Source organism: Phoca vitulina, unplaced genomic scaffold (assembly GCF_004348235.1).
Source record: "Phoca vitulina isolate PV1807 unplaced genomic scaffold, GSC_HSeal_1.0 scaffold3, whole genome shotgun sequence".
NCBI lineage: Eukaryota > Metazoa > Chordata > Mammalia > Carnivora > Phocidae > Phoca > Phoca vitulina.
In genome coordinates, this window is record NW_022589706.1 from 66,634,814 (window position 1) to 66,662,332 (window position 27,519).

Consider the following 27,519-nt stretch of genomic DNA (forward strand, 5'->3'; position numbering starts at 1 on the left):
TTTGTTGTAGTTATGTTTCATTTGTGATTGTTGTTATTTATTGTTATTCCCATCCTCAAAATTTGATTTAGATTTATTCACATACTGATGGAATATCTTCTATAGGCCAAGTACTAGTCTAAGTGCTGAGTCAGGGACAGCTTTCTAAATATTTGTTTTCTCCTAATCATAACAGCTGTGTGTGTGTGTGTGTGTGTGTGTGTGTGTGTGTGTGTGTGTGTGTAAGAAGGAGATGTAACATGACGACAAATAAAATGCAGTCTGCATCATCTATTTTACCCAACAAAGTTAATATCTGAAGTCAAGGTTGTAAAGCTCCTGTTTTGGAATTAGATTTCTTATAAAAGAGCATTCTATTAATGCTGTAAATTATGGAGTCAGTGAAGTGGTCTTTAAAGGTCCTTTAAAATTTTTTATACTTGTTTTTATATTTTTTTCTCAATCTGTACCCATCAAAACATCTGGTCTGTTCCATCAAAAACCAATCAGCCGTTCAAATGGTGTTCGCTCTCTGCATGGGCAAATAGTCAGATCGGTTATATGTTTTGTTACTTATATTTTATACTCGCAGGGGGTAGAAAGTTCAGGTTTTGCAATCCAAGTAAGAGACTTTTTATTTTTCTTTACACAGAAGGCTAGACCATCTATAATACAGGTAAACGATCCATTTTTCATTTACTTATATATTTTTCTAGCAGTTTTCTCTGTGGACCACTATAATATCGCCAATAATATGTTTTATTCTAGGATACTGTCACACTTTGTTCCTACCCTTTCATCTTTGATGCCCAAGCCAAGACCAAAATGTTACAGACCGATGCTGAACTACAGATGCAGGTATCATATTTTAAAAATCATTTCTTCTTCTTACTGTGTTCGTTCATCCTAAGCATTCCGTTGTAACTTTTACTAACAGGAGAGAGTCTAACAGGACCATTATAACTTTTTAGAACTATTTTAAGTTTTTTCAGCAATTTTATGTTGAATATAACACATACATGAATGCACGTTTTCCTGGATCTGGGGTTGGCAAGCATTTTCATAAAAGGCCATATAGTAAATATTTTAGTCTTTGTGGGCCATGCAGTCTATCTCAACTGTTCAACTATTTCATTTTGTAATATGGAAAGCAGTGATAGAGAATAAGTAGATGAATGAGCATGGCATTTTTCCAATACAATTTTCTGTACACTGAAATTTAAATTTTATATAATTTTTACATGTGAAATATTCTTTTTTTTTTTCACTTTTTTCCCCAATCATTTAAAAATGAAAAAAAAATTGTTATTTCAAGAGATGTACAAAAACAGGCAACAGGCTGGATTTGGTCTGCAGGCCATCATTTGCTGCCCTGGTGGAGATAGGGCAATAATTAAATGGAGCTTGGTAATTCTTTATTGATTAAAAACTGAAGTTACAGAGATTTGTTTAACTTATTTTAAATATACACTTTTATTATAAAATGTAATTGGTTTTGATAAGCTTACAAAGACATTTGTGAATTAATCCAAACCTACCAGTTCCTATTGTTGGTAGGTATATCTCTTCGTTTATCCCTCTCTCTCTCTGTCTCTCACTCTCTGTGTGTATCTGTACATACGTGTCTGTTTTCACAGTGACCTATCCATGATATTGTCAATTTAAAGGCATTCCAGAGAAAGTGGACAGTTTTCAAAGAATGAAAGCTGTTTAACTCTCCATCATGTTTCTCCTACTCTGATGATTACTTCAGTCTTAATTAGCTGGTCTCAGTCATTTTCATGGGACTGGTTATGGGTCCTATGGTTCATAAACTGTTTCATTTAATTTCTTTTGGTTCAGATTAGGAAGATTTGTGTGTTTTATAAACATGAGTAACTTAGAAAATCTGGAAAAGTTAAAGGGAAAATCAGAAAGAACAGAATGGAGAAGCATTCAGCCTGCTCCCCACCCACCCCAGGTCCAAAGGCACAGGTGATTGATGCCCCAGCCCCGCTCCCAGGTGCACTCTGAGTAATTGTGTTCTTGGCTGTGCTGTTCCAGGTGGCGGTCAATGGAGCTAACCTGCAGAATGTCTTCATGCTTCTCACCTTGGAGCCTCTGCTGGCCAGAAGCCCCTTCCTGGTCCTTCACGTTCGCAGGAACAATCTCGTTGGAGATGCCCTAAGAGAGCTGAGCATTCATTCTGATATTGATTTGAAAAAGCCTCTCAAAGTGAGCCCTTCATTTTATTCCTCTAAATATCTTCCAGGATTTTCTTTAAACAGTGTTGATGAAACAGCAGAGGTCTTATTATGAAAATTGTGGAGTACAGCCATTCATGATTTCTTTCATTCATTTGACAAGAATTTAATCACCTCCTTCTGTCAAATCATCGAACAGAACATCTCAACATACCATCAGATAAGAATGCCAGTGGATTACTTGAGGGATTATAGGGCTTTCTTTGTCTGCTGTCTTGGGTGTACCTGCTTCAGCTCTACCAGAAACAAGCCAGCAAGAGCAGAACTAAAGCTTCAACTAGGCGAAGCTATCCAGTCAGCATCTAGGAAGACTTTGGTTGTCAGATATTGAAGAGAAAGAAGGAAAAACCTAGAATGGAAAGGTAGTGAAATTGGAAAGCTGTTGACCTATCATGATAGGCACTCTTAGTACCCTGAAATTACTGAATTAAAATTTTTTCTCTCCTCATAGACTATGCATGTTTGTGTTACTACTTACTGTATTCCCAGGGCTTAGCACAATGCTTGGTACCTAGTAGGTGGTTCGATTAATGTTTAATGAATTATCTGAAGTTGTTTTTTAAGCCCTTTATCTTTCCCTTCAGATGATTTCCAGATCTCTGTTGCCATTCCTGTTGTAAACTCTGATTTTCAAAAGGTAGTGTAGGCAAGAAACTGATGGTCTCCATGCTATTGTCACCCTTTCCAGAACATCCCATGAGTGGCATCAATCTCCTCTGTCTGCCTGGGAGTTCTCCCTGCAACTTCTGGGTTAGATTTTTGATATCACAAAGAGAGGGGGCCTCCCTTTGCCCTCTGTTTTCAGTCAGTAATTCAGATGAGACCCTTGTTGCTTCATAGCACATCTGAGTAAAGTCTTCTGCTGGCATCTGTACAATCGAGGTCCTAGTGTCTGTCCCCACCTTTGCTCCTGTCCTGCTCTCAGCAACCTGGAACCCAGCCACAAGGATACACTTTTTCTTTTTCTTTTTTTCCCTTGTAATTCTATAAAAGAATTTATTGGAAGTCTACATTTAGATATTAAATGTTTACATTCAGTTTGATAGGAATGTAATCAAAAGTTAACTGAGCCTTTGTCTTAAAAGTTCATCTCTTTGAGTCTTATACATATTTTTTACATCTTCAAGATCTAATCGAAGTTCTTCTGCCTCTTCTGCTTTTTCTCCACACATCTGCAGAATAGTGTTGAAGGATATACTTTTTCAAATGCTATTTTTAGCTCTGTGTCTGAGCCCTCGCCTGTAAAATTGGGATGATAACAGCAATCCCTACACATGAGGCTGCTCTCATTAGGTTAATAGGGTTTAAATGCTGGCATGTAATAAACTCTCAATAAATCTCCTTTGTTGGTCTGCTGTAGCTGTTACTGTGATGATCCTTATGGGTCCGGGATGCCCTGCATAGATGTGGTTATAGCCCCTCACAGAACCCAAGTCTGTGCCTCCTTCGAATGCCCTCCTTCCGTCCATATGCATCAGTTCCTTCAAGAGCCCCACTGAGAGAGATTTCTTCCGGAAAGTGTTCCTTTACTCAGTTTAATCATTGCTTTTTTCTATGTGCCAGAACATTTACCTCTCAATATATTTGATTCTTGGAAAATAAAATATAGGGGCGCCTGGGTGGCTCAGTCAGTTAAGTGTCGGTCTTTGGCTCAGGTCATGATCTCAGTCCTGGGATTGAGCCCCGCATTGGGCTCCTTGCCCAGTGGGGAGTCTGCTTTTCCCTCTCCCCCCCTCCCCCTGGCTCATGCCCTCCCTTTCTCTTAAATAAATAAAATCTTTAAAAATAAATAAATAAATAGAGAGATAGATAGAAAATATATTCTCCAATTGATTATTTTATGTTTGCCTTACTGCCCCAAATAGATGGTAAACTTTCCATGGACATATGGTAAACTTCTGACTTCCTTTGTATTCCTTGGAGTACCTAGTAGAAATTTTATGTGTCTGTAACTGCCTTGTTAATAATCAGCACATACACCTTGCAGTTTTCATTGCATCAGTGTATTCTCTGTTATATATTTCTTGCTTTGTCCTGACTTTGGAAAGAGTTTGCTAAAAAAAGATAAAACATCAAAGATTTCCCTGAAGTATTAATTTTACTTTCATTATTTTAAGGTAATCTTTGATGGTGAAGAAGCAGTGGATGCTGGTGGCGTCACAAAGGAGTTCTTTCTTTTACTGTTAAAAGAACTTTTGAATCCTATCTACGGAATGTTTACCTACTATCAGGATTCAAATCTCTTGTGGTTTTCAGATACGGTAAGTTAGTGATATTGCAGTTAAACAGATGGATTGCATTAGATTTTCTTTTTGTGGTCAGACCAATCCCCTGACTTCTGACTTTACAAAGGGGAGCATAACAAAGATAATTTAAACAGTCTAAATAATGTATCTAGTCTTCATTTTCACTTGTTGCCAAGATATCATGTATTTTGTCACCAATCAGCCCCATTTCCCTTCCTGGTAGGTAAGAGCCAGGTTTTGTTATTCTTTGAAGGGTAAAAAGAACACAGTGTGATAAAGAAATGAGTTTTATGACATGTGGAAAGTGATAGACAAGTACGTCTTACTTTAATAATGTGGTATGTGTGTGAATACTTACACAAAAACAGGCACACATGTTATTTTTGAAAATTCAGTAGGAGAGCTAAGCTTTAAATGGCATCTAATTTTAACCAGACTATAATTTAGTTCTTTTTTCTATTGGAGTTTTCTCCCTAGATCTGCACTGTTTCAAAAACGTAGCCATTAGCCACATATAGGTATTTAAATCTAAATTTTAGTTAGTTAAAATTAAATAATGTTTAAGATTTCTTTCCAAAGCTGTGCTAGCCACATTTCAGGTACTCAGTAGGTGTAGCTAGTGGCTGGGGGATGGCACAGCATAGAATAGACTGTTCCCATCAGAGCAGAAAGTCCTTTTGGGCAGCATTGCTCTAGAAGATGATATGCTCTTCTCTGTGTTGCTAGATGAGCTGTAAATGCTTAGCTTTGTCTAGGTTGCAGTTTTTGGTGGTGTTGTAGGGTGTCTCTCTGCTTCAGAAGGTAACTGAGTATTAATGAGGTCTTTATTCTTCTATACTGAAAATATTCTGAGGTAAATGGCAGTGTTTTGAGGGCTGCAAGCAGTGCATTCCTTTTTTTTTTTTTTTAACACGTTTGCATACATACTGAAAAGTGTTTTGTAGAGCACAACTGGTTTCACTTGATTGGCATAACCTGTGGACTAGCCATCTACAATTCCACTGTGGTCGACCTCCACTTCCCGTTGGCTCTCTACAAGAAGTTACTGAACGTGAAGCCTGGCTTGGAAGACCTGAAGGAGCTCTCACCCACTGAAGGAAGGTACAAAGCTAAAAGATGGGGACTGCTCTGGCTGCCTGTGGCACAGGGATTAAAGGTTGAAAATACCACATGGACAAGCTTGAGTTTATCAAACCATATGGCTAGACTCTTTATTTATTTATTTTTTTAAGATTTTATTTATTTATTTCACAGAGAGAGACAGCGAGAGAGGGAACACAAGCAGGGGGAGTGGGAGAGGGAGAAGCAGGCTTCCCGCCGAGCAGGGAGCCCGATGCGGGGCTCGATCCCAGGACCCTGGGACCATGACCAGAGCCGAAGGCAGACGCTTAATGACTGGGCCACCCAGGCACCCCCATATGGCTAGACTCTTAAGGTGCAGATGCACTGCTACTTGCTTGAGGCATGGCCTATGGCAGAGGGGGCCAAGGAAAAGGGAGGTCATGGTTGTCCAGGGCTACAAAATAATCTCACCCTTCCTTATCCTGAACAAAAATAAAGGGTGGAGACTTGTCATGGTCCAGAAATAGAGAAAGTACTGAAAAGGGAGTATTTAAAAAAATTTTGATTGAGATATAATTCACATACCATACAATCCACCTACTTGAAGTATACAATTCAGTGACTTCTAGTATATTCAGAGTTGTGTAGCTATCACCACAATTTTAGAAGATTTTTATTGCCCGAAAAAGAAACCTGGTCCTCCTTAGTTGTCATCCCCAGTTTCCTCATCCCCAAAGCCCTAGACAACAGCTAATCTGCTTTCTGTCTGTGTAGACTTGCCTCATATAAATGGAATCATGCAATATGTGGTCCTTTGTGTTTGGCTTCTTTGACGCAGCATGTTTTCAGGGTTCAGCCATGTTGAAACGTGTCAGTATTGAATTTCTCTTTGTTGCCAAATAATAATCCATTGAATGGATATGTATGACATTTTGTTCATCCATTCATTAGTTGATAGTTGATGGAAATTGGTGTTGTTCCCACTTTTAAGTTGGCATGGATAATGCTACCGTGGACATTCTTATACAAGTTTTTGTGTGGATGTAAGTTTTCATTCCTCTTGAGTGTATACCTAGGAGTGGGATTGCTGGGGCCATCTGGTGGCTCTGTGTTTAGTCTTTTGAGGAATTGCCAGACTGTTTTCCAGAGTAGTGGAGCCATATTTTTATGTTATTCTCTTTCTGGCTCTTAAAACCCCTTTGATTCTGACTTTTTCTGCCTTAATTTTAGATAGCATAAGATCAGATATATAAAAAACACCATATCCTTGGATTTCTGTAGACAGTATAATCCTTTTGGCTTCAACAGGAAGGAACAGCCCTTTTTATGGAGAAAGAGTACCAATTTTAAGATGGAGATAGAGAAATGGTCATTTCTAATGTCCCCTCTGGAAGTGAGACTGCCACACCACCTGTGTAGGACACCAACACTGAGAAACCATAAAGGATGGGAGGGGTGGGGACACAGAGGAAGAGAACATTTAGAAGGCATATTGAAAAAGAGCAGAGGAGACCCTGGCAGGGTTAATTTTGGGGTAACTGAAGAAGGCTAGACAGTGGTTGAAGTGTGTGCGATTTACTTTGCCAGCCAGCTGGCTAAGGATATATTTGAAGTAATGATTTTGGGTGGTTAACTGGTAGTGGATTTAAATTCCATGCTAAGAATTTTCTTCCTGGGCAACCCTTGATGGAACTGGACTCAGAGCTCACTTAAAAAGTGTGAATGAAGTCTGGTTACAAGAATATATTCTCTTGAAAGCTAGGATATGACCATTGTTGGTATAAACATATTCTTGTTTTAAGAGTACATGTTTGTGTTCTTTAGTATGGCAGGTAATAGGGTCACTTCGCAGAGCCCCTTGGATTAACGAGAAGCCAATTAAGATTCCTAGGTGGATGAGGTGACTTTGTGGCTTTCTTATGATGGAAGGATTATTCTAATACATGTGGATGAAGACATTCTGTAGGGCCACTATAGTACCATGTCCTCGTATTTGACTTCCGAGCAATACCAGAGTTAAAGGAGCACAAGTGTGTCAGACATAAATCTATCTGAATTTCTTCATAAATCTAGTAAGACTTCTCAGTGGGAAAAGAGAATAATTAATGAATGTCTTACAGGTCTACTGCCATTCTTTTTTTTTTTTTTTTTTTTAAGATTTTTTGTATTTATTTTAGAGTGGGGGTGGAGAGAGCAGGGGAGAGGAGCAGAGGGAGAGGGACAAGCAGACTCTGCGCTGAGCGTGGAGCCTGGTGTGGGCTTGATCTCACGACCCTGAGATCGCGACTCGAGCCGAAACCAAGTGTTGGACGCTTAACCGACTGAGCCACCCAGGGGTCCCTGCCATATTTCTTTTTAAGGTATAAACACAATTTTCTGTCAGTCTGGATTTACATTTATCCTAGAATCTTTTAGTTTTTCCTTGCAAGGATTCTGGTTATATGACCGGGGTGGAAACACTATTACAGTGTCTAATTTGCCTCTTTTCCTTTCTCTATTCTATCATTAGGAGTCTTCAAGAACTTTTAGATTACCCTGGGGAAGATATTGAGGAGACTTTCTGCCTCAATTTCACGGTAAGGATTTCCACAGTTTACATCTGATTGTGGCATTCCCTTTCATCATGTTCACAAGTCATAATGAACGTATAGTTGTTCTCCGAATCGAAGAATAAAATCAGGGTCTTCTCTGAACAAATTTTATTTTAGTTATAGTGTCTTGATTGTTAAAGGAGTTAAGTAAAGATGTTGAATAAATGAATGATTCATCTGTGAACTTAAAATTACTGAAACATTAGTCCTCTTTACTCTTGATACATAGATTTCTAGAGTTCATACCGTTTTCTCTTTGATTGCATATATATTGGCAATTGCATGTCTTAAAACACAGGATATCTTTTAAGGTACTGATGTTTTCTGCATCAGGTTCTCTTTTCCCAAGAATTTTCTGTGTAAGTAGTGATTAAGCTACATTTGTTCCTAAAGCTTCTCTCAGTCATGTGGATTCTAGAAAGATAAGTGGTAAACAGAATTGAAGCATCTCTTTTTTTTCCTCCTTAAATATAGATTTGTCGAGAGAGCTATGGCGTGATTGAACAGAAGAAGCTGATACCTGGGGGGGACAAAGTAACTGTGCGCAAGGATAACAGGTTAGTCCTGACCTTGGACCCTTGTGGATGTTGCTACTTTATTTCTCTGCCCTTTTACTTTTAAGACCAAGATTGAAGTTAAATCTTAATCCCTTCTGCAGAGGAGGCAAGGGTGAGAGAGCAAGAATTTGCAGATTGTAATTAATTTTTTTTTTTTTTTGTAATTAATTTTTAATATTAGAGGAAGCACCAGGCCTAGGTTCAGGGGATAACTGTTGCAGATCTAGAAAAACACAGACCTCTTCTTGCATCCTTGCACATTTTTAAAGACAACTAGAAGACTGTGAGGTCTAATGTAACATTCAGTAACCTTCTTTGTTATGTAAACCTTCCAGACTATCCAGGGAGCCTCAGCTTTGGGGAAAGTAAGTGCCCAACAAAAATGGCTTCAGATGATGAAATTACCTTAATTCTAGGAACCTAATATAGAGGCTAGTGTTGTGTCAAGTAGTGTTTCAATCAAGACTCAATAAGAATCTCTTGGAGGAAAAAAAAGAATCCCTTGGAGCTAAATATACTGTCCTGTCTTTATCTGCAAAACATTGGTACTTTGTTCGCAGCAAATGATCTATTTATTTTTTTCAAATAAGAACAGGCTTATATATTCCCTATAGTCTGATAATGTTTTTAGAATTGGGAAATTTATGGCAGATCATAGAGTGGATTTTTTGGCCTAGAAGATTTCTCTTGTAGTTTTGATGATTGTTTTATCATGTATATATTGTACGTATCTGCCTTTAGTTCTCAAAGGATGTCTGAGCTTTTGCATCAAGTTTCAGACAAGATAACGTGTGCATCATTTTGTAGAAGCTAACAACGGGCTAGGCCTGTGGCCCGAGGAAGGGAACATTCAGAATGTCTTTATACTATGGTGAGTCATCGTAGAGCTCTGTGTGTTTGGTACACGGGGTTGGACGGTGATCCAGGGCAGGCATAGGCCACTGGTGATGTAGTCTGCACTTGAGGCAGTTGTTGGGACTTACAACTCTTTCTTACTTTATAAAAGTATTACTCTTAGAGTACTTTTTGTCTCTGCTTTTTTTTTCTCTCTCTCTCTGGGTCTGAGTTTTTCTCTCTTCCTGTTTCTGCTTCTCCTTCCCTATCACGCTCACTGTCTCTCCTTATTCAATAGATATTTCTTTGAATCATCAATTGAATTGACTGAATAGTTGAGAGGTAAAGTGTTCGGGAATACTGAAATATAACACAGTCTCTTTAGGGTGTAAGCTCTTCTCATGTGCAGCCGTATTTCAAAAGTGAAGTAGGCTAAATTGGAGGGTTGAATCTGAAGAGTTCAGAGTTAGCAACTTGGACACATACACCCGGGACGTCAGATATGGCCTAGAGCTAGGTTGCAAAACCTACTAACTATTGGATAACAGAAAGTATAGAGACAAAGACCACAGTAAAAGTGAAAGGTGCTCCATAGAGTGATGGCTAAATCTTAGTTGTTATTTCAGGGAGAGAACAGTGAGTGAGTGTGTGTGGGGTGTGGGTACTGGTTGAGGGGGCCTTGCTGGGAGAAGCTTCATTTGGAGGACTCACAATAGTTTAGCCTTGGGGGTTAGATTGTAGAAGTCTTTGGAAATTAGAGAATTTTAGACTTCATTCAGCAGGTAGTAAGAAGCCACTGTTGGTTTGTGAGCTAAGGAGTTACATGCTAGAAGTAGGTTCCTGGCAAATGTTGTTTTTTCCTCTTCTTTTTTTCCTTCTCCACTGTTTATAAATCTGCTGCTGACACATACACACTCATGGACAATGCTTAACCCCAAGAGTGGTGCTCAGAATCAGTGTGGAAGAGCGTGCTTATGTTTAAAAGGCATGTTCCGGTGTGTGTGGGGGGGACCTTGGGTGGCACAGTCAGTTGAGTGTCTGACTCTTGGTTTCAGCTTGGGTCGTGATCTCAGAGTCGTGAGATCAAGCCCTGTATCGGGCTCTGCGCTCAGCATGGAGTCTGCTCAAGTTTCTTTCTCCCTATCCCCCCTCTCCCCTGCTCGCCTGTGTGTGCTTTCTGTCTCTCTCCAATAAATAAATAAATCTTTAAAAAATATGTGGGCTCCTTTTCTCTTACTTTGCAGTTGTTTGCTGCTAATTGGCTTCAGGGCTGCTCCTACAACACATTTTCAATAAGGATGTTTTGATGACACACAGTTTCCTTAAAAGAAAGACAGTACTTAAATTCAAGAGAGTAAAGAGAAGGGAGCCCGCGTCATTCTTTTACTTGCATTATGAAGCTCCATTATTCTGTTGCCATGACTTCTAAAAAGTAGCTTCAAAAGTCTTCAAGTCTTTGTACAATGGAGAGTGCTGTAGTTTTAAAAATTGCCAGGCAGAGGGTGGTGGACTCCTGTTTTGATTGCCAACACACTGTGTTTGAGATTATTGTGTGGAACAGCTGCTATCTCTGGTGAAGTTTATGTTTTGACTTTTCTGGGTCACTAGCACTCCTTGAGCACACAGTGAACTCATCCATGCTGTTTTAGGCACTGTCGTACGTGCCTTTGTACTTGTGCCAGGAGGCAGACCTTCTTTCTGTCACACAGTTACCTATTGGAGAAACTTCTGAGAACCGAGTGTGGTTCCTGCCACATTGCTTAGTATCACTGTCACGGTGAAGGACAGCTAGAAGGACATGAATGGGTATCTCTTCTTTTTATTCTATGCTGCAAAAGCAGAAATCTTCTCAACAAAGCATACTGAGATCCTGGTAAGAAATGTTGCATACAACTGTGAAAGATTAATCATTGCAGCTCTTTTTTCCTTTTGTCTAGTATATGTCATAATCTCATCACTGGGGGTTGGGGTCCTTTTTGGGTATTTCTTAGATGGGTCTAAGAAAACTGGACGAAAGAATGATAAGAATAATGCCTGCTGGATTTTAACTTGTAGGCAGTTGAATACACAGCTACTGCTTAACAATAAGCAGTGTCTTAACAGTAAGGTATTTGTTGAGTTAACAGTAAGGTATTTGTTGAGTTAACAGTGAGGTATTTGCTGTCATCGCTGCCCTGGAGGAAAATGCCAGAAAGATACCAATTCTTTATCCATAATTTATTATTATTTCATTTGGTCTTAAGATTGTATTCTATCCTTGGATAGGAGCTGCAGATAGTCAAATGAGTTCTAAGCATCCAAGTAAAAGAACATCCGTGGGTGATTGCTGGTGGCTACATCATAGCCAAATCTTGCCACAGCTGGTGATCACATCTGGATAATGACTACCCATGGTTAAGGATTTCTTATATTTTGTAACATGGTGTTATTACCATTAATGAAAAATCCACATGTCATTCTAGATTCCCCCAAATTGACCTCAATTTAATATAGTCAAATTAAATACAATTGATGTCTTTTCCCATTTCTGCCACACTGAATTTCCGATCAGTGTCTTTAATTTTTAAATTAAGAAAGGGATGGGGAAAATAGTAAAAAGACCACCCAGTGAGGAATGCGAGGTTTAAAGTAAGTGCTCCAAAGGGCACCCAGATTCCGATAGTGAGAACCTGAGGAAAAAATCCTACGTGACAGACACTTCCAGTTCCTTAAGATCTCCTGAAGTTAGGACTGCTAACAGACTTGAGTTGATCTCTTGAGATAATACAGGTGTAATCTTTAAGATCTAACTTGTATTTGCATTGGGCCGTTCTAGAAATAGCAGATGATTAAAATGCCAGTAACATTTCTTGAGTGCTTACATTTGTCTAAGTATTTCACATGTAATCCTCCCCACTTTATGGATGCAGAAACTGGGGCACAGAGAGGCATAAGTTACTTGTTCAGGGTGACACAGCTAGAAATCTAGGATTCAAAGCCAGGCATTGTGAGTGAGATGAGAACTTGTGCTCTGTGAACATCCACACACTGCCCCTTCAAGGCCAAGACCAGGACTTGAGTTTCTGTCCACCACCCCCCTCCCCAACCCAGGAAGAGACATGAATTAGAAGTTTGCCGTTTTCCTTTCAGGCACACTGTGGAGTTTTTAAAAAACAAAGTTGGCATAGTTAAAAGTATACTATATATGTATAAAATTATATGTCTGAATTTTTAAACTTGGCTTAAGACAGTGCTTATATTTACCATGTTATTACAAAGCCCTCACGGACACCCTTAATAATGACTACACAGTCTGCCATGTGAATGTGTATGTTCTGCTCTCTTGCTTTGGGGTATTTGGCTTCTAAGTTCTTTTTTATTTTTCTCCCTTCTTCCTTCATTTTTAAGAAGACCTATCAAGCATCTTTTATGTCTAAAGCTTTGTTTGCCTTTAAAATTGCTTTTTAATAAGATCCCAAGGGTGAAATTGCATTAGTGTATATCATTTTGAATTGGTTGATAGATGTTTTTGCTAAATTGATTTCACTAATGAATTATATATCAATTTGCATATTATCATCAGTGTATGAGAGTACTTGTTTTACCTAATCCTTATAAACGCTGAGTATTCTCTTTAAAAAAAAGTAATAAATTCTATTGCTTTTGTAAAATTTTGCGTATCTTACACACCTAGGCTACTTTTCATATTCTGCACAGCTTTGATGCATTTTCCTGTGAATTAGTAGAAATGGACAGTATTGTGAATGTACTAAATGCCACTGAATTGTTCATTTAAATGGTTCATTTTATGTTATGTGAATTTCTTCTCAATAAAAAGTGTGTATATGTGTATGCACATGCAAATGTGTCTCTGTGTCTGCCCTGAGTGTGAACTCTCAGGCAGGGAGAACTGCTGTGTCATGCTTTGGCAGTGAGCGTCGGGATGTGACACTTTCCTGCGTAATGCTCTGAGAGATTGAACTGAATGTGTAATGCGTGCTGCTTTTCTTCCTGCCAGTTATTGTGTGCATTGCTGACAAATTTGAGCATATAATGGATTAACACTGAGTGATAGTGTTTGACCCACCTTGAAGGCAGGGTATCCTGCTAGATGTTAACATGCAAGTTGTATGGCTGCCTGAGGAATTTCCTAATCAAATAAGTAGTGCAGGAAACAGAGGGTAAAGATCAACCCGGTTAGGAAACAGTGGAAACTGCCTGACATTGTGAAGGGCATCGTAAGCATCCCTGTGTCCTGGGAAATGTGGCCAACAGTGGTGTGACTGGTAGCTAGAAAACCCTACCACTCAAGTCTTGCCCTAAGTGGAAGGAAGACCGCTGGTCAGAGCACTCAGCTGGGAATGCGTGTATTCCAGACCTCGCCGGAGCCCTGGTCAACTTAGTACTGCCCTCTCAGGATGTGTCTTTCTGCCCCAGACAGGGCTGTAGTATTTCTTCTTTTTCAAGTAGTCTGCTGATGTCCTTTATGTATTTCTGTATTGGGACTAAATGACTTTCATATGATTTGTGGGAACTCTTTATTAAGACTTTTAAACCCTTTGCCATTCGTATTTATTGTAAATTGTATTCCCAGTTGTTTGCTTTTTGAAAATGTGGAGTGCTTGTGTTTAAATCTCTATAATGTATTAATTTCTGTGTTGTCATGTCTGTTGATTATTTCTTTTGGTCTCATATCACCAATCTCAGCCTTCTCCTATCCAGTAATTGATAAATACATAATGTATTCTCTTCACTTAAAAAAATTTCGGGCAGGGTTGGGATGTCTGTAGTCTAAGGTAAAAATCTGAATTGTTCCCATATTGCTAGTTTCCTTAGCTATTCTTACAGGTGAACATTAGATTAATTATATGCAGTTTGGGTTTTGATTTGAAGTGTGATAAATTAAAAGTTAATTTGGGAAGAATTGACACTTTTGTGGTATTCAGTCTTACCATCCAAAGACCTGTTTTACATTTCTTTCTGATTTTGTTTTTCCTTTTCATATAGGTTACACATATTTTTTATTAGAGGTTTTTATAAATATTTTTCTTATTTCTATTATGAAAGTCTTTCCATGTGTTTTGATCATTATTGGTACCTAGAAATAGCTAATGGTTTTTGTATATTTATCTGGCAACTGGTCAATTGCTCAAATTTATTCAATATTAATAATTTTCAGTTGATTCTCTTGGGTTTTCTATATATAATTATATACCTGCAAAAAAATTTTTCCCCAATAATTGCACTCCTTATTTCATTCATTTTTGCTTTTTTACTAGATGGACCTAGAATATTAAAGGAGTCTCCTAGAGATAAGAAATAAATATTAAATTTTATTAGTTTTGCTTCTATTAGGATAATCCTATGATTAATATAATCATTGACTTCTTAGATAATATGTTATTTTGATTTTCTCTTTCGGTTGCCTGGCCGTAAGGATGATTATTATTATATTAAGGTTTAACTCTACTATTGCCATTAGCAACAGGTCAGAGCTGCCTTCCAATCCTTAAGGTAAAGCAGCATAATTTCACTTGTGTAATTTTAACGCTTTAGAGAAATGGAAGAAAATGCATCTGAGTTTTTAATTTTTAAGGGGGGGGTCTTTAATTTTTAAATTATTTTGCTTCATTCAGGATGCCCAGATGTAAAGTTTAAGTAGCCTTTTTTACATATGCATGATATCACATTAAAAGTCTTTTATCTCTTCTGGGAGGAAATTAAAACCTGATTTTATATTGAGGAAACCAAATGAGATAGGTTATTGAATTTCCTGTTTCTAAATTAAAGGCCACATCTTCTCTGATGAGGAATGATAAACCTAAGAATATAATGATGTCTATTTTTTCCCCCTTTTGTACCTGGGGAGGGAAGGAGGATTGAATTTCCAATCAGTGTCTTTATCTTTCATGTAATAATAAAAAAATAAAGAATAATAGCTGAAATTTCTTGAGCACTGAGTATGTGTCAGACACTATCCTACAGACTTAGTGTATTAACTGACTTATTCTCCATAATTGTGAGGAAGGGGCTGTTACTATCCCCTTTTATAGAAGGGGAAACTGAAACAGATCAATTGAATTGCCTAAGGTTCATTGCTTGTAGGAGGCAGAGCTGGGATTTGATTGCAGGCAGGCAGAGTACTTGAGTCCTTTTGTTTTTTGAAAATACTGTTTTATTAACACTACAGTGGTAAACAACTTTATGCTTATGTTTCTTTATAGATCACTGAGTCACACAAAATTCAAAACCCACAAAGAAGCTAAGAGTTTTTACATTTAATGTGTCCTTTCTGAAAATCCTTAACTGTATATACAGTCTGTCCTCAAGCAGTAAAATTTGAATATGCACCATTTTTTATTTAATATGTCACATTTACATAGCAAAATAATGAAGGCACAGCTAATACAAGCAAACTGAAACCCTTCTACTTCTGAGCTGGGGGTGGGGACACACACTTGGATTGGTTCTTCAAGTATTTATTTTTTCCAAACATTAGCTTCATTGAAGAGTTCTGATAATTTTCACAGCTACATTCTAAAAGCTACATGACAAAAAAGACTTCACAAGGATCAAACTACGTAACACTGAATACACATGCTTTACGGGATTTGCTACATTCTACATCTTTTCAAGTAAATTAATATTTCTAGAATGCTAGGTAAAGGGATTTAATACTTAAACATTTGGGTTTTTTTTTTTACACCTTTGTAAATAGACACTACCAAGAAAACACATAAACATGAGACTGTAGATAACGAACACATATGTTGACAATATTATACAGGTTATACACCCTCCTTCTCAGAACCATGTTGCTTGTCTAAATTCAAACATTCAGAACATTCTTTAGAATCTGAAGTGGCAGTTTTCCAGGCCTCATTAAACAGTACTGTCATGATCTCCATCACAGGCTTCCACGATTCCATCACTCTTCTCTGAAGTGTAAAGCTGATGTGTGGGTTACAAAAGCAAAGTCTTAAAAGATGAGATTCTTCTGGGTTCTGCTTTTTCTGCACTGGAAAATGTCCGGACTAAAGAAACTGAAGAATTAAGCATTGAGAACATGTTCAGTCTTGGTCTGGGTGTTCCGTGTGTAGTGTGATGACAGTGGAATGAATAGGTTTCAAAGTGACATTCTTTACTTCACATCTACTTGACACCCTTAATAAGCCTCAATTGCAGTCCGTGCAGAAGAGATCATGAAAAAAATCATTTTAAATTTAACTTGTTTTCTTCAACACCTTTTATTTATTGTGTTCAAAATGAAAAATTTGAAACGGGCTGGCCAGGATCTGATTGCTTCAATTTAATATAATTTTAGGTAGGAATGTCAGAATTGATTCACATTGCATTTTGGTCCCAAACCTGAGCCTTATTTTTAAGTCCACCAATATTGGAAAAAAAAAAAAAAAATAGGGATTTTGTTTTCGTCGTCATTCTCCTCTTCAATCTCTGCCCCCGCTTATTTCTTGGCGTCATCAGACACCGCAGAGTGGGGACCCTCATCTTTGGCGGCCGCCGCCTCCGCAGCAGCCTCTGCCGCAGCTTCCTCCTCCTCCTCCTCCTCCTCTTCCCCCTCTTCCTCATCCTCGTACTCTTCCTCATCGTCCTCCTCCTCCTCCCCCTCTAAGGTCCATGCACACCCCTCCATCTCACCGGTGAGCTCCTGGATCTTGGCAAGTAGGGGCTTATAGATGTCGTTATACTTTTTTTCCAGAGCCTGAAATTCCTTATCAAATTTGGCTTCAATCTTATCGCATCGCTTCTGCAGCTTTTTGAGGGCCAGGACTCGGCATTTCACCGAATTAGGCAGGCTCTCGATAAAGTCATTTTTAGGCTTTGGTGCATTCTCTGCAGGGGTCTGGGGCTCCTCGGCCGTCTGACCAGCTGCGCTGTCGGAGTCACCAGCCGCGCTGTCAGAGTCTCCCCCCTGCGCACCGCCTTCCGCCATTACCTCCTCCGCCGCCGCGGCCGCCTCTGCTGCTGCCGCCGCCGCTGCCGCCGCCGCCGCCTGGCTTGGCTCCGCAGGCCCCTGGTTTTCCGAGTCAGCCATGTTACAGAAGAAGCTGCAGAGGGCTAGGGTGGCTCCCGCAGAGACCTGCACCCGAGCTGCACCAGAGAGATCTTGCGGATGCGGCAAGTGGCGGTGACGTCGGCCGCGGCAGTGACGTCGGCCGCGGCCCCGCCCTTTTATCGCCAGCCCTTGACTGGCTGTCTACCATCAGCTGACGGCCTTGCCCCCCAGACTGCGCCAGCCTCCCCCTGTTGCTACCCTGCCATCTCCCCAGCGCTGCAGCTGACGTCAAAAGCCATCTCTTAGATACCCTGCCCCCCACCCGCCCACTTACCTGCCCCCCTGTAAAGCTGGGCTGGGAATGGCAGCAGGTGCCCAAGGCCCCTTTTTAGGAATTGCTTGGATGGCCTCAGCCTTTTTCAGTTTGCTCCTCTATCCCACTCAGGCCCTTCTGTACAACTGTCAGTACGTCTGTCTTGGTCTTTGTCTGCATGACCCACAGCTGGCATTGGCCCGGTATCGCTGCTTTACTCTTGTGGGGTCAGCTCTGATCACCTCTAAGATTCCTGCGAGTTCCTTTCCTAGAAAACGAAGGCATGGGAGAGCTGACTCTCTTGTACCGTTTTGGGGACCTGGGTGCATGTGTGTGGGGAGGGCCGTTGGTACGTCCGTATGCCCACGCAACAGCCCTACTTGGTCATTCCTCAGGCTCGCGGCATATGTATTGGTGGCAAGGTCTTTTAGCAAGGAGGACCTTGGGAGCAGTTTTGGAGCCATTTGGATCGGGAATCTCAGGGCCTTTGGTATTCTGGAGTGTGTTCTAGAAGTTCCCTCGGAATCTTTGGCCTGCAGGCAGGAATAAAGCTGGAGAAAGGCCAAAGAAAAGCAAGGCCTTCTAACGCCTGGGGCCCAGGGCAAGGGCTGCCGCGTCTTACCGTCTTATCCACGTTAAAGCATGTGTTCAGTACCGCTCTTCACTGGGGACACACAGACACGCCCGTGTGCTCACAGACGTTGTCCCCCAAGGCGCTCCACAGTTCAGCGTCTGCTTTGTGGTCTTGTTGGTGATTTGTATCTGAGAACATTAAAAAAAAAAAAAAAAAAAGGGGAGAGAAATCTCCTCTAAAAGCAAAGTGAGTAGTCATTTTACTCTCTTACCTTGCTTTTAAGACCCAACGATAGCTTCTTAAATAAGGATGAGGGCACATATTTTACGTATGGAAGAAGACAAATGATCCTTCCAGGGATTTCTTAGGAATGTTTTCAAATTCAGCATTATTGATTTAAATGTTTTTCTTTCACTATATTGGGACTTGCTGAAGCTCTTCCATCAAGCATATGAATGTTAGGAAATTACTTCCCAAAGTACATTTGGTGTTATCTTATGGTTTTTATGAATTAAATTAGTTAATATTATGTAAAGCACTTAGTGCTGACACATAGCAAGCACTTGATGTGTTTTAGTGTTTTTTTAACAAAATAATTGCATTCATTAATATGCAAAGATAACCTGCAATAATAGTCCCTTTTAAAAGGACATTTTTGTGCCCTTCCCCAAAGAAAGGAACAATTTACAGAAAGCCCAATATAGTCCCATTAGCAAACATTCTAGGTTTTTTGTTCATGTATTTGTGATTCTTGTTGTCTATTTTACTTTCTTAATTCTGCTCCAGATAATTTACTTTCCCTTTTCTGTTACCATTTATAGTGACTGGGTTTTATTGTTAAGGCTGATATTTCAGTTTTAGCTCTGATGGAATTTAATGTGATAACACATCTATATTTAGTTGGGACACTATACATATTCTATATATCACCCATTGTTAGAAGGTGGAGAGACAGTAGAGTATCCCCCAAACTGAGAAGGCACTTTGAGATCAGCAGATGAAACAGGCTACTCCAAACAGTTGACACAGAGTTTTATTCAGGATAATTTACTGATAGGGGAGATCAGGCAGAGGACAACCCATGGTAGTTGCAGTTACTCTCTGCAAAATCCAGACCTTAGTGCCCAGATTCTATAGAATGAGGAGACACACAGAAGGGCATTGTAGTGAGATCGAAGGGTTCACATATACCTCAAAGGGCTTGCATGCACCTAAGTGATAGCTAACCTTTAATTCGAGCTTGTGATACCACCTGTGCATCAGGAAGGGGAAAGACCATGTTAGCCATAACAGATTCATGGGAAGCCAAAGCGGGCCTCCCCCATCTGGGCCTTGGTGGGGAATTCTAGGGTATGTATATTAATTTCCAAGGGGCCTGAAACGTGTATCCCCAAGAGTGGTCACTGAGCAAACATGAATAAGATGGAGTGCATATTGTTAGCACTCCTAGCCCATATATTCCACTTATCATCTCTTGATGGTTGCAGGTACCTTGAGGTTAGGAATGCTTTTTCACATTTTAAAGATAAGGAACTTAGAAGCAGAAAAATAAAATGAAATAAATATTTTGTTACTATATGTATTACTTGATTGGCAGAAGCAGAGGCAGAAACCGGGCCTTCTAATGCCCTTTAGTGTAGAAGTTGTGACAGCCCAAATTTTAATAAAATCCATTTGACCTGTTTGACTTGCTTGAAACAAATAGGATGTGTTCATCTTTCAGGATTTTTATGTTGCTGTCTTAAAAAAAATCTTAAAATTTAGTGTTATGCTAGATTACTTTTTTCAAAAAGGTCTGTTCTATTGAGATATAATTCACATATAATAAATAGATATATTTTACTTTTAATAAAAATATAATTTAAGTATATTAATTGATGTGTAATAAAATTTACTTTGCTTTGGCAAATACAGTCATGTAAACACTATACCAATTGAGATATAGAACAGTAACATCATCCCAAAAAACCCCTTCACAGTCCTTCCCTTACTGTCAGCCCTGGTGATCACTGATCCATCTCTAAAATTGTTTTTTTTTCCAGAATGTCCTATAAACAGAAGAATATGTGTGTGGACTTTTGAGTCTGGCCTTTTTCACTCAGCATAATGCGTTTGAGGTTCATCCATGATGTTGTGTATGTTAGTAGTTTGTTCCTTTGTATTACTGAGTAATATTCCCATTGGGTTGTTTCTAATTTTTTGTGATTACAAAAAATGCTGCAGTGAACCTAAGTTTTTATTTCTCTTGGATACATACCTAGAAGTAGAACTGTTTGGTCATATGGTAAATGTATATTTAACTTTTTAAGAAAGTTCCACAGTTTTCCAAAGTGACTATACCATTTTGTTTTCACACCAGCAATGTATGAGTTACAGTTACTCTACATCTTCAACAGTGTTTGGTATCATCGGGCTTTTCCCCCCTAATCTAATAGCTGTGTATGGTATCCTTAATGGCTAATGGTGTAGAGTGTCTTCCAATGTATGTATGTGTCATTCATAGATCTTCTTTGATGAAATGTCAGTTTATATCTTTTGCCCATTTTCTGAATTTTTTGTTTTCTTATTTTTAAGTGGTTTTATATATTCTAGATACAAGTCCTTGTGAAATACTTTCTTCCAGTCCTGGCTTGTCTTTTTCTTCAAAAAATAGAAATTTAGAATTTTGATAATTTCTTTTTCTTTTATGGATTGGGTTTTGGTGTCATGTTTAAGAGATCTTTACCAAATCCAAGGCTATAAAGATTTGTTCCTGTGTTTTATTTTCTTTCTTTTCTTTTTTAATTTAAATTCAGTTAACAGTGTATTTTTAGTTTCAGAAGTAGAGTTCAGTGACTCATCAGTTGCATGTAACACCCAGTGTTCATCACATCATGTGCCCTCATTAATGTCCATCACCCAGTTACCCCATCCCCCCACCCCCCTCCCCTCCAGCAACTCTCAGTTTCCTATGATTAAGAGTCTCTTATGGTTTGTCTCCCTCTCTGATTACATCTTGTTTTATTTTATTTTTCCCTCCCTTCCTCTGTGCTCCTCTGTTTTGTTTCTTAAATTCCACATATGAGTGAAATCATATGATAATTGTCTTTCTCTGATTAACTTATTTCGCTTAGGATAACACCCTCTAGTTCCATCCACGTCGTTGCAAATGGCAAGATTTCATTTTCTTGATGGCTGAGTAATATTCCATCGTATATATATATACCACATCTTCTTTATCCATCCATTTGTCGACGGACATATAGGCTCTTTCCATAGTTTGGCTATTGTGGACATTGCTGCTATAAACACTGGGGTTCAGGTGCCTCTTCGGATCACTGCATTTGTATCTTTGGGCTATATACCTTGTATGGCAATTAAAGGGTCATAGGGTAGCTCTATTTTAAACTTTTTGAGGAACCTCCATACTGTTTTCCAGAGTGGCTGCACCAGCTTGCATTCCCACCAACAGTGTAGGAGGGTTCCCCTTTCTCCACATCCCCGCCAACATCTGTCATTTCCTGACTTGTTAATTTTAGCCATTCTGACTGGTGTGAGGTGGTATCTCATTGAGGTTTTGATTTGGATTTCGCTGATGCCAAGCGATGTTGAGCACTTTTTCATGTGTCTGTTGGCCATTTGTATGTCTTCTTTGCAGAAATGTCTGTTCATGTCTTCTGCTCATTTCTTGATTGGATTATTTGTTCTTGGGTGTTGAGTTTGATAAGTTCTATATAGATTTTGGATACTGGCCCTCTATCTGATAAAACATTTGCAAAAATCTTCTCCCCTTCTGTCAGTTGTCTTTTGGTTTTGTCAACTCTTTCCTTTGCTGTGCAAAAGCTTTTTATCTTGATGAAGTCCCAGTAGTTCATTTGTGCTTTTGTTTCCTTTGCCTTTGGTGATGTGTCTAGCAAGAAGTTGCTGCAGCCAAGGTCAAAGACGATTGCTGCCCGTGTTCTCCTCTAGGATTTTGATGGATTCCTGTCTCACATTTAGGTCTTTCATCCATTTTGAATTTAATTTTGTGTGTGGTGTAAGAAAATGGTCCAGTTTCATTCTTCTGTATGTGGCTGTCCAATTTTCCCAACACCATTTGTTGAAGAGACTGTTTTCCATTGGATATTCCTTCCTGCTTTGTTGAAGATTAGTTGACCACAGATTTGAGGGTCTATTTCTGGGTTCTCTGTTCTGTTCCATTGATCTATGTGTCTGTTTTTGTGCCAGTGCCATACTGTCTTGATGATGACAGCTTTGTAATAGAGCTTGAAGTCCGGCATTGTGATGCCACCAGCTTTGCTTTGCTTTTTTTTTATTTTTCTTTTTTAACATTCCTTTGGCTATTCGGGGTCTTTTCTGGTTCCATACAAATTTTAGGATTATTTGTTCCAGCTCTAAGAAAAATGGTGATGGTATTTTGACAGGGATTGCATTGATCCTATAGATTGCTCTGGGAAGCATAGACATTTTAACAATACTTGTTCTTTCAATTCATGAGCGTGGAACATTTTTCCATTTCTTTGTGTCTTTCTCAGTTTCTTTCATGAGCGTTTTATAGTTTTCAGAGTACAGATGCTTTGCTTCTTTGGTTAGGTTTATTTCTAGGTATCTTACGGTTTTTGGTGCAGTTGTAAATGGGGTCAATTCCTTAATTTTTCTTTCTTCTGCCTCATTGTTAGTGTATAGAAATGCAGCTGATTTCTGTGCATTGATTTTATATCCTGCCACTTTGCTGAATTTTGGATGAGTTCTAGCAATTTTGGGGTGGAGTCTTTTGGGTTTTCCACATAGAGTATCATGTCATCTGTGAAGAGTGACAGTTTGACTTCTTCTTTGCCAGTTTGAATGCCTTTTGTTTCTTTTTGTTGTCTGTTTGCTGAGGCTAGGACTTCTAGTACTATGTTGAATATCAGTGGTGATAGTGGACATCCCTGCCATGTTCCTGACCTTAGGGGAAAAGCTCTCAGTTTTTCCCTGTAGAGAATGATATTTGCTGTGGGGTTTTCATATATGGCTTTTATTATATTGAGGTATGTTCCTTCTATCCCTACACTGTGCAGAGTTTTAATCAAGAAAGAGTGCTGTACTTTGTCAAATGCTTTTTCTGCATCTATTGAGAGGATCATATGATTGGTTTTTTTTTTTTAAAAGATTTTATTTATTTGACAGAGAGAGACACAGCGAGAGAGGGAACACAAGCAGGGGGAGTGGGAGAGGGAGAAGCAGGCTTCCTGCTGAGCAGGGAGCCCGATGCAGGGCTCGATCTCAAGACCCTGGGATCATGACCTGAGCCGAAGGCAGACGCTTAACGACTGAGCCACCCAGGTGCCCCAGGATCATATGATTCTTGTCCTTTCTTTTATTAATGTGATGTGTCACATTGATTGATTTGTGAATGTCAACTCCCCTTGCAGCCCAGGAATAAATTCCACTTGGTCATGGTGAATAATCTTTTTAATGTGCTGTTGGATCCTACTGGCTAGTATTTTGGTGAGATTTTTTGCATCCTTGTTCATCAGGGATATTGCTCTGTAATTCTCCATTTTGGTGGGGTCTTTGTCTGGTCTGGGATGAAGGTAATGCTGGCCTTATAGAAAGAGTTTGAAAGTTTTCCTTCCATTTCTATTTTTTGAAACAGCTTCAGAGAACAGGTATTAATTCTTCTTTAAATGTTTGGTAGAATTCCTCTGGGAAGCCATTTGGCCCTGGGCTCTTGTTTGTTGGAAGATTTTTGATTACTGCTTTAATTTCCTTAGTGGTTATGGGTCTGTTCAGGTTTTCTATTTCTGCCTGTTTCAATTTTGGTAGTTTATATGTCTCTAGGAATGCATCCATTTCTTCCAGATTGCCTAATTTGTTGGCATATAGTTGCTCATAATATGTTCTTATAATTGTTTTTATTTCTCTGGTGTTGGTTGTGAGCTCTCCTTTTTCATTCATGATTTTATTTATTTGGGTCATTTCTCTTTTCTTTTTGATAAATCTGGCTAGGGGTTTATCAGTCTTACTAGTTCTTTCAAAGAACCAGCTCCTAGTTTTGTTGATCTGTTCTACTGTTCTTTTGGTTTCTATTTCATTGATTTCTGCTCTAATCTTTATTAATTCTCATCTCCTGCATGGTTTAGGCTTTATTTGCTGTTCTTTCTCCAGCTCCTTTAGGTGTATGGTTGGGTTGTATATTTGAGACTTTTCTTCTTTCTTGAGAAAGGCTTGTATTGCTATGTATTTTCCTCTTAGGACCACCTTTGCTGCATCCCAGCGGTTTTGAATAGTTGTGTTTTAATTTTCATTTGTTTTTTTTTTTTTTTTTTTAAGATTTTATTTATTTATTTGACATAGACACAGCGAGAGAGGGAACACAAGCAGGGAGAGTGGGAGAGAGAGAAGCAGGCTTCCTGGAGCAGGGCGCCTGATGCGGGGCTCGATCCCAGGACCCTGGGATCGTGACCTGAGCTGAAGGCAGCCGCCCAACGGCTGAGCCACCCAGGCGCCCCAATTTTCATTTGTTTCTATGAATTTTTAAAATTCCTCTTTAATTTCTTGGTTGACCCATTCATTCTTTAGTAGGATGCTCTTTAGCCTCCAAGTATTTGAGTTCCTTCCAACTTTCCTCTGTGATTGAGTTCAAGTTTCAAAGCATTGTGGTCTGAAAATATGCAGGGAATGATTCCAGTCTTTTGGTACCAGTTGAGACTTGATTTGTGACCCATATGTGATCTGTTCTGGAGAATGTTCCATGTGCACTCGAGAAGAATGTGTATTCTGTTGCTTCAGGATGGAATGCTCTGAATATATCTGTGAAGTCCATCTGGTCCAGTGTGTCATTCAAAGCCCTTGTTTCTTTGTTGATCTTATGCTTAGATGATCTGTTCATTGCAGTGAGTGGGGTGTTAAACATCCCCTATTATTATTGTATTATTATTATTACTATTAATGTGTTTTTCAAATTTTGTTATTAATTGGTTTAGATAATTGGCTGCTCCCAAGTTAGGAGCATAAATATTTACAATTGTTAGATTTTCTTGTTGGATTTTAATTACGATATAGTATCCCTCTTCATCTCTTATTATAGTCTTTGGTTTAAAATCTAATTTGTCTGATAAGGGATTGCTACTCCAGCTTTCTTTTGATGTCCATTAGCATGATAAATGGTTCTCCACCCCCTCATTTCAATCTGGAGGTGTCTTTGGGTCTAAAATGAGTCTCTTGTAGACAGAATATCAATGGGTCTTGCTTTTTTATCCAGTCTCTTACCCTGTGTCTTTTGATTAGAACATTTAGCACATTTACAATCAGAGTAACTATTGAAAGAAAAATATGGAACGCTTCACAAATTTCCCTGTCATCCTTGCACAGGGGCCATGCTAATCTGCTCTGTATCGTTCCGGTTTTAGTATGTGTGCTGCCAAAGTGAGCACACTATGTTTTCTTCTAGAAGTTTTATAACTTTAAGTTTTAGACCATGTTCCTTATTGAGTTAGCCTTTATAATGGTGTGAGGTATATGGATATATACCTTTTGCATATGGTATTGTGTTGATCCAGCACCATTTATTGAAAACACTCTGTTGAATTGCAAAGTTGTTGAGAATTAATTGACCTTATTTGTGTGGGGTTATTTCTGGGCTTTTTGATTCTTTTGCATTGATTTATATGTCTCTCCTTTCATCAACACTACACTTGAAAACTGTAACTCTATAATAAGTCATGAAATTAGGTAATGTTCAGTTCTCTAACTTTGTTCTTTTTCAAAATTGTTTTGGCTCTTCTAGTTACTTTACCTTTCTATATTAATTTCTGCATCAGCTTAGCAAACTTTTTTAAAGACCCTTACTAGAGTTTGAATTCAGACTTTTAAAAACCATTGACAATGGATATAGTACTTGCTTTTTTAAATTTATGTGTTTTAAAATGTCACTTCATTTAAAATGTCTCATTTTGCAGACTTTATGTCTCATTTTGCAGACTTTATGGACTCTAGTATATAATTGAGGCTGCAGTAACACAGAATTGTGAATAATGTAGATGAGCTATCATGTTGTGAAACCTTGATCTCAGCATATTGTAATTTCTCATGTAGCTGTCACATTGGAAATGAAAGAATCAAGGCAGGGCAGAGGGAGGGCACTTAGGTGAGGTGGTTGGGAGCACATTCAGACATCTGGCTTCAAGTTCTGTCCCTGCCCATGTACTAGCTGTTTGTCTTGGATTTAGTTCTGAAATTGGAATAATGACAATTTACTTGAGAATTTCTGACAATGGAAAATAATTGAAAATTTATCTCTGCAATCTCAAAAAGCTGTTGTTTTAAAAAGTGTGTATATTTATTTTTATTGGGACATAATTCTCATACCATTCACTCAAAGGGTAGTTTTGAATATTCACCGATACAGTGTGTATCTAAGAATTTATTGCTGTGACTAGCACCTAATACACTTTATAACTGTTAATGATCATTATAAAAGAAAAGAATGTGTTTAGAGCAATACTAATTGACATACAGAGATTAGAGTCTCTGTATGAGTTTGCTAGGGTTGCTATCACAATGTACCACACACTAAGTGGCTTAACGATTTATTGTCTCAGTTTAAGAACAAAGTGTTGGCAAGGTTGATTCCTCCTGAGGCTTCTCTCCTTGGCTTGCAGATGGCCATCTTCTCCTTTTGTCTCTTCCCATTGTCTTCCCTCTGTGCATGTTTCTGTGTCCAAATTTTCCCTTCTTATAAGGACACCAGTCATGTTGGATTAGGGCTCAGCCTGATGATCTGATTTTAACTTGATTACCTCTGTAAAGATCCTATATCTAAATAAGGTCATCTTCTGAGGCACTGGGGGTAGAACTTCAATATATGAATTTTAGGGGGACACAGTCCAACTCATAACACTCCATCCTCCAGTCTCCAAAAGTCATGTCCTTTTCACCTATAAAATACATTCACCCTATTCCAACATCCCCCAAAGTCTTAACCCATTTCAGCATCAACTCTAAGTCCAAAGTCTCATTCATGATGGTTAATTTTAGGTGTCAACTTGGCTGGGTTATGGGGTAATTAGATATTTGGTCATATGTCTGTTAGGGTGTCTCTGGATGAGGTTAACATTTGAATGGGAAATTGAGTAAAGCAGATTGCTGTCCCTGATGTGCG

The 27,519-nt window shown here is 38.9% G+C and overlaps 2 protein-coding genes and 1 non-coding gene across 5 annotated transcripts in view; 1 reads left to right on the plus strand and 2 right to left on the minus strand.

Moving 5' to 3' along the window:
• HERC3 (HECT and RLD domain containing E3 ubiquitin protein ligase 3) overlaps positions 1-27,519 on the plus strand; it is a 118,560-nt gene that overhangs the window by 81,863 nt on the left and 9,178 nt on the right. For 2 of the 3 annotated variants that reach the window (XM_032400800.1, XM_032400802.1), the window contains 7 exons: positions 632-655; positions 748-837; positions 2,023-2,193; positions 4,340-4,483; positions 5,403-5,569; positions 8,040-8,106; positions 8,596-8,678. In XM_032400800.1, coding sequence (XP_032256691.1) covers positions 632-655; positions 748-837; positions 2,023-2,193; positions 4,340-4,483; positions 5,403-5,569; positions 8,040-8,106; positions 8,596-8,678 — 746 coding nt within the window. The remainder of the gene's footprint in view (positions 1-631; positions 656-747; positions 838-2,022; positions 2,194-4,339; positions 4,484-5,402; positions 5,570-8,039; positions 8,107-8,595; positions 8,679-27,519) is intronic. The other variant, XM_032400801.1, reaches the window with a different exon arrangement.
• Positions 15,644-17,675, minus strand: NAP1L5 (nucleosome assembly protein 1 like 5). Its single transcript, XM_032400803.1, has one exon. The coding sequence runs from the start codon at positions 17,545-17,547 to the stop codon at positions 16,957-16,959; it is 591 nt and encodes a 196-aa protein (XP_032256694.1). The 5' UTR covers positions 17,548-17,675; the 3' UTR covers positions 15,644-16,956.
• On the minus strand, positions 25,686-25,792 carry LOC116630310. The gene has a single exon (XR_004298913.1). It is a non-coding gene; the product is annotated as a U6 spliceosomal RNA (small nuclear RNA).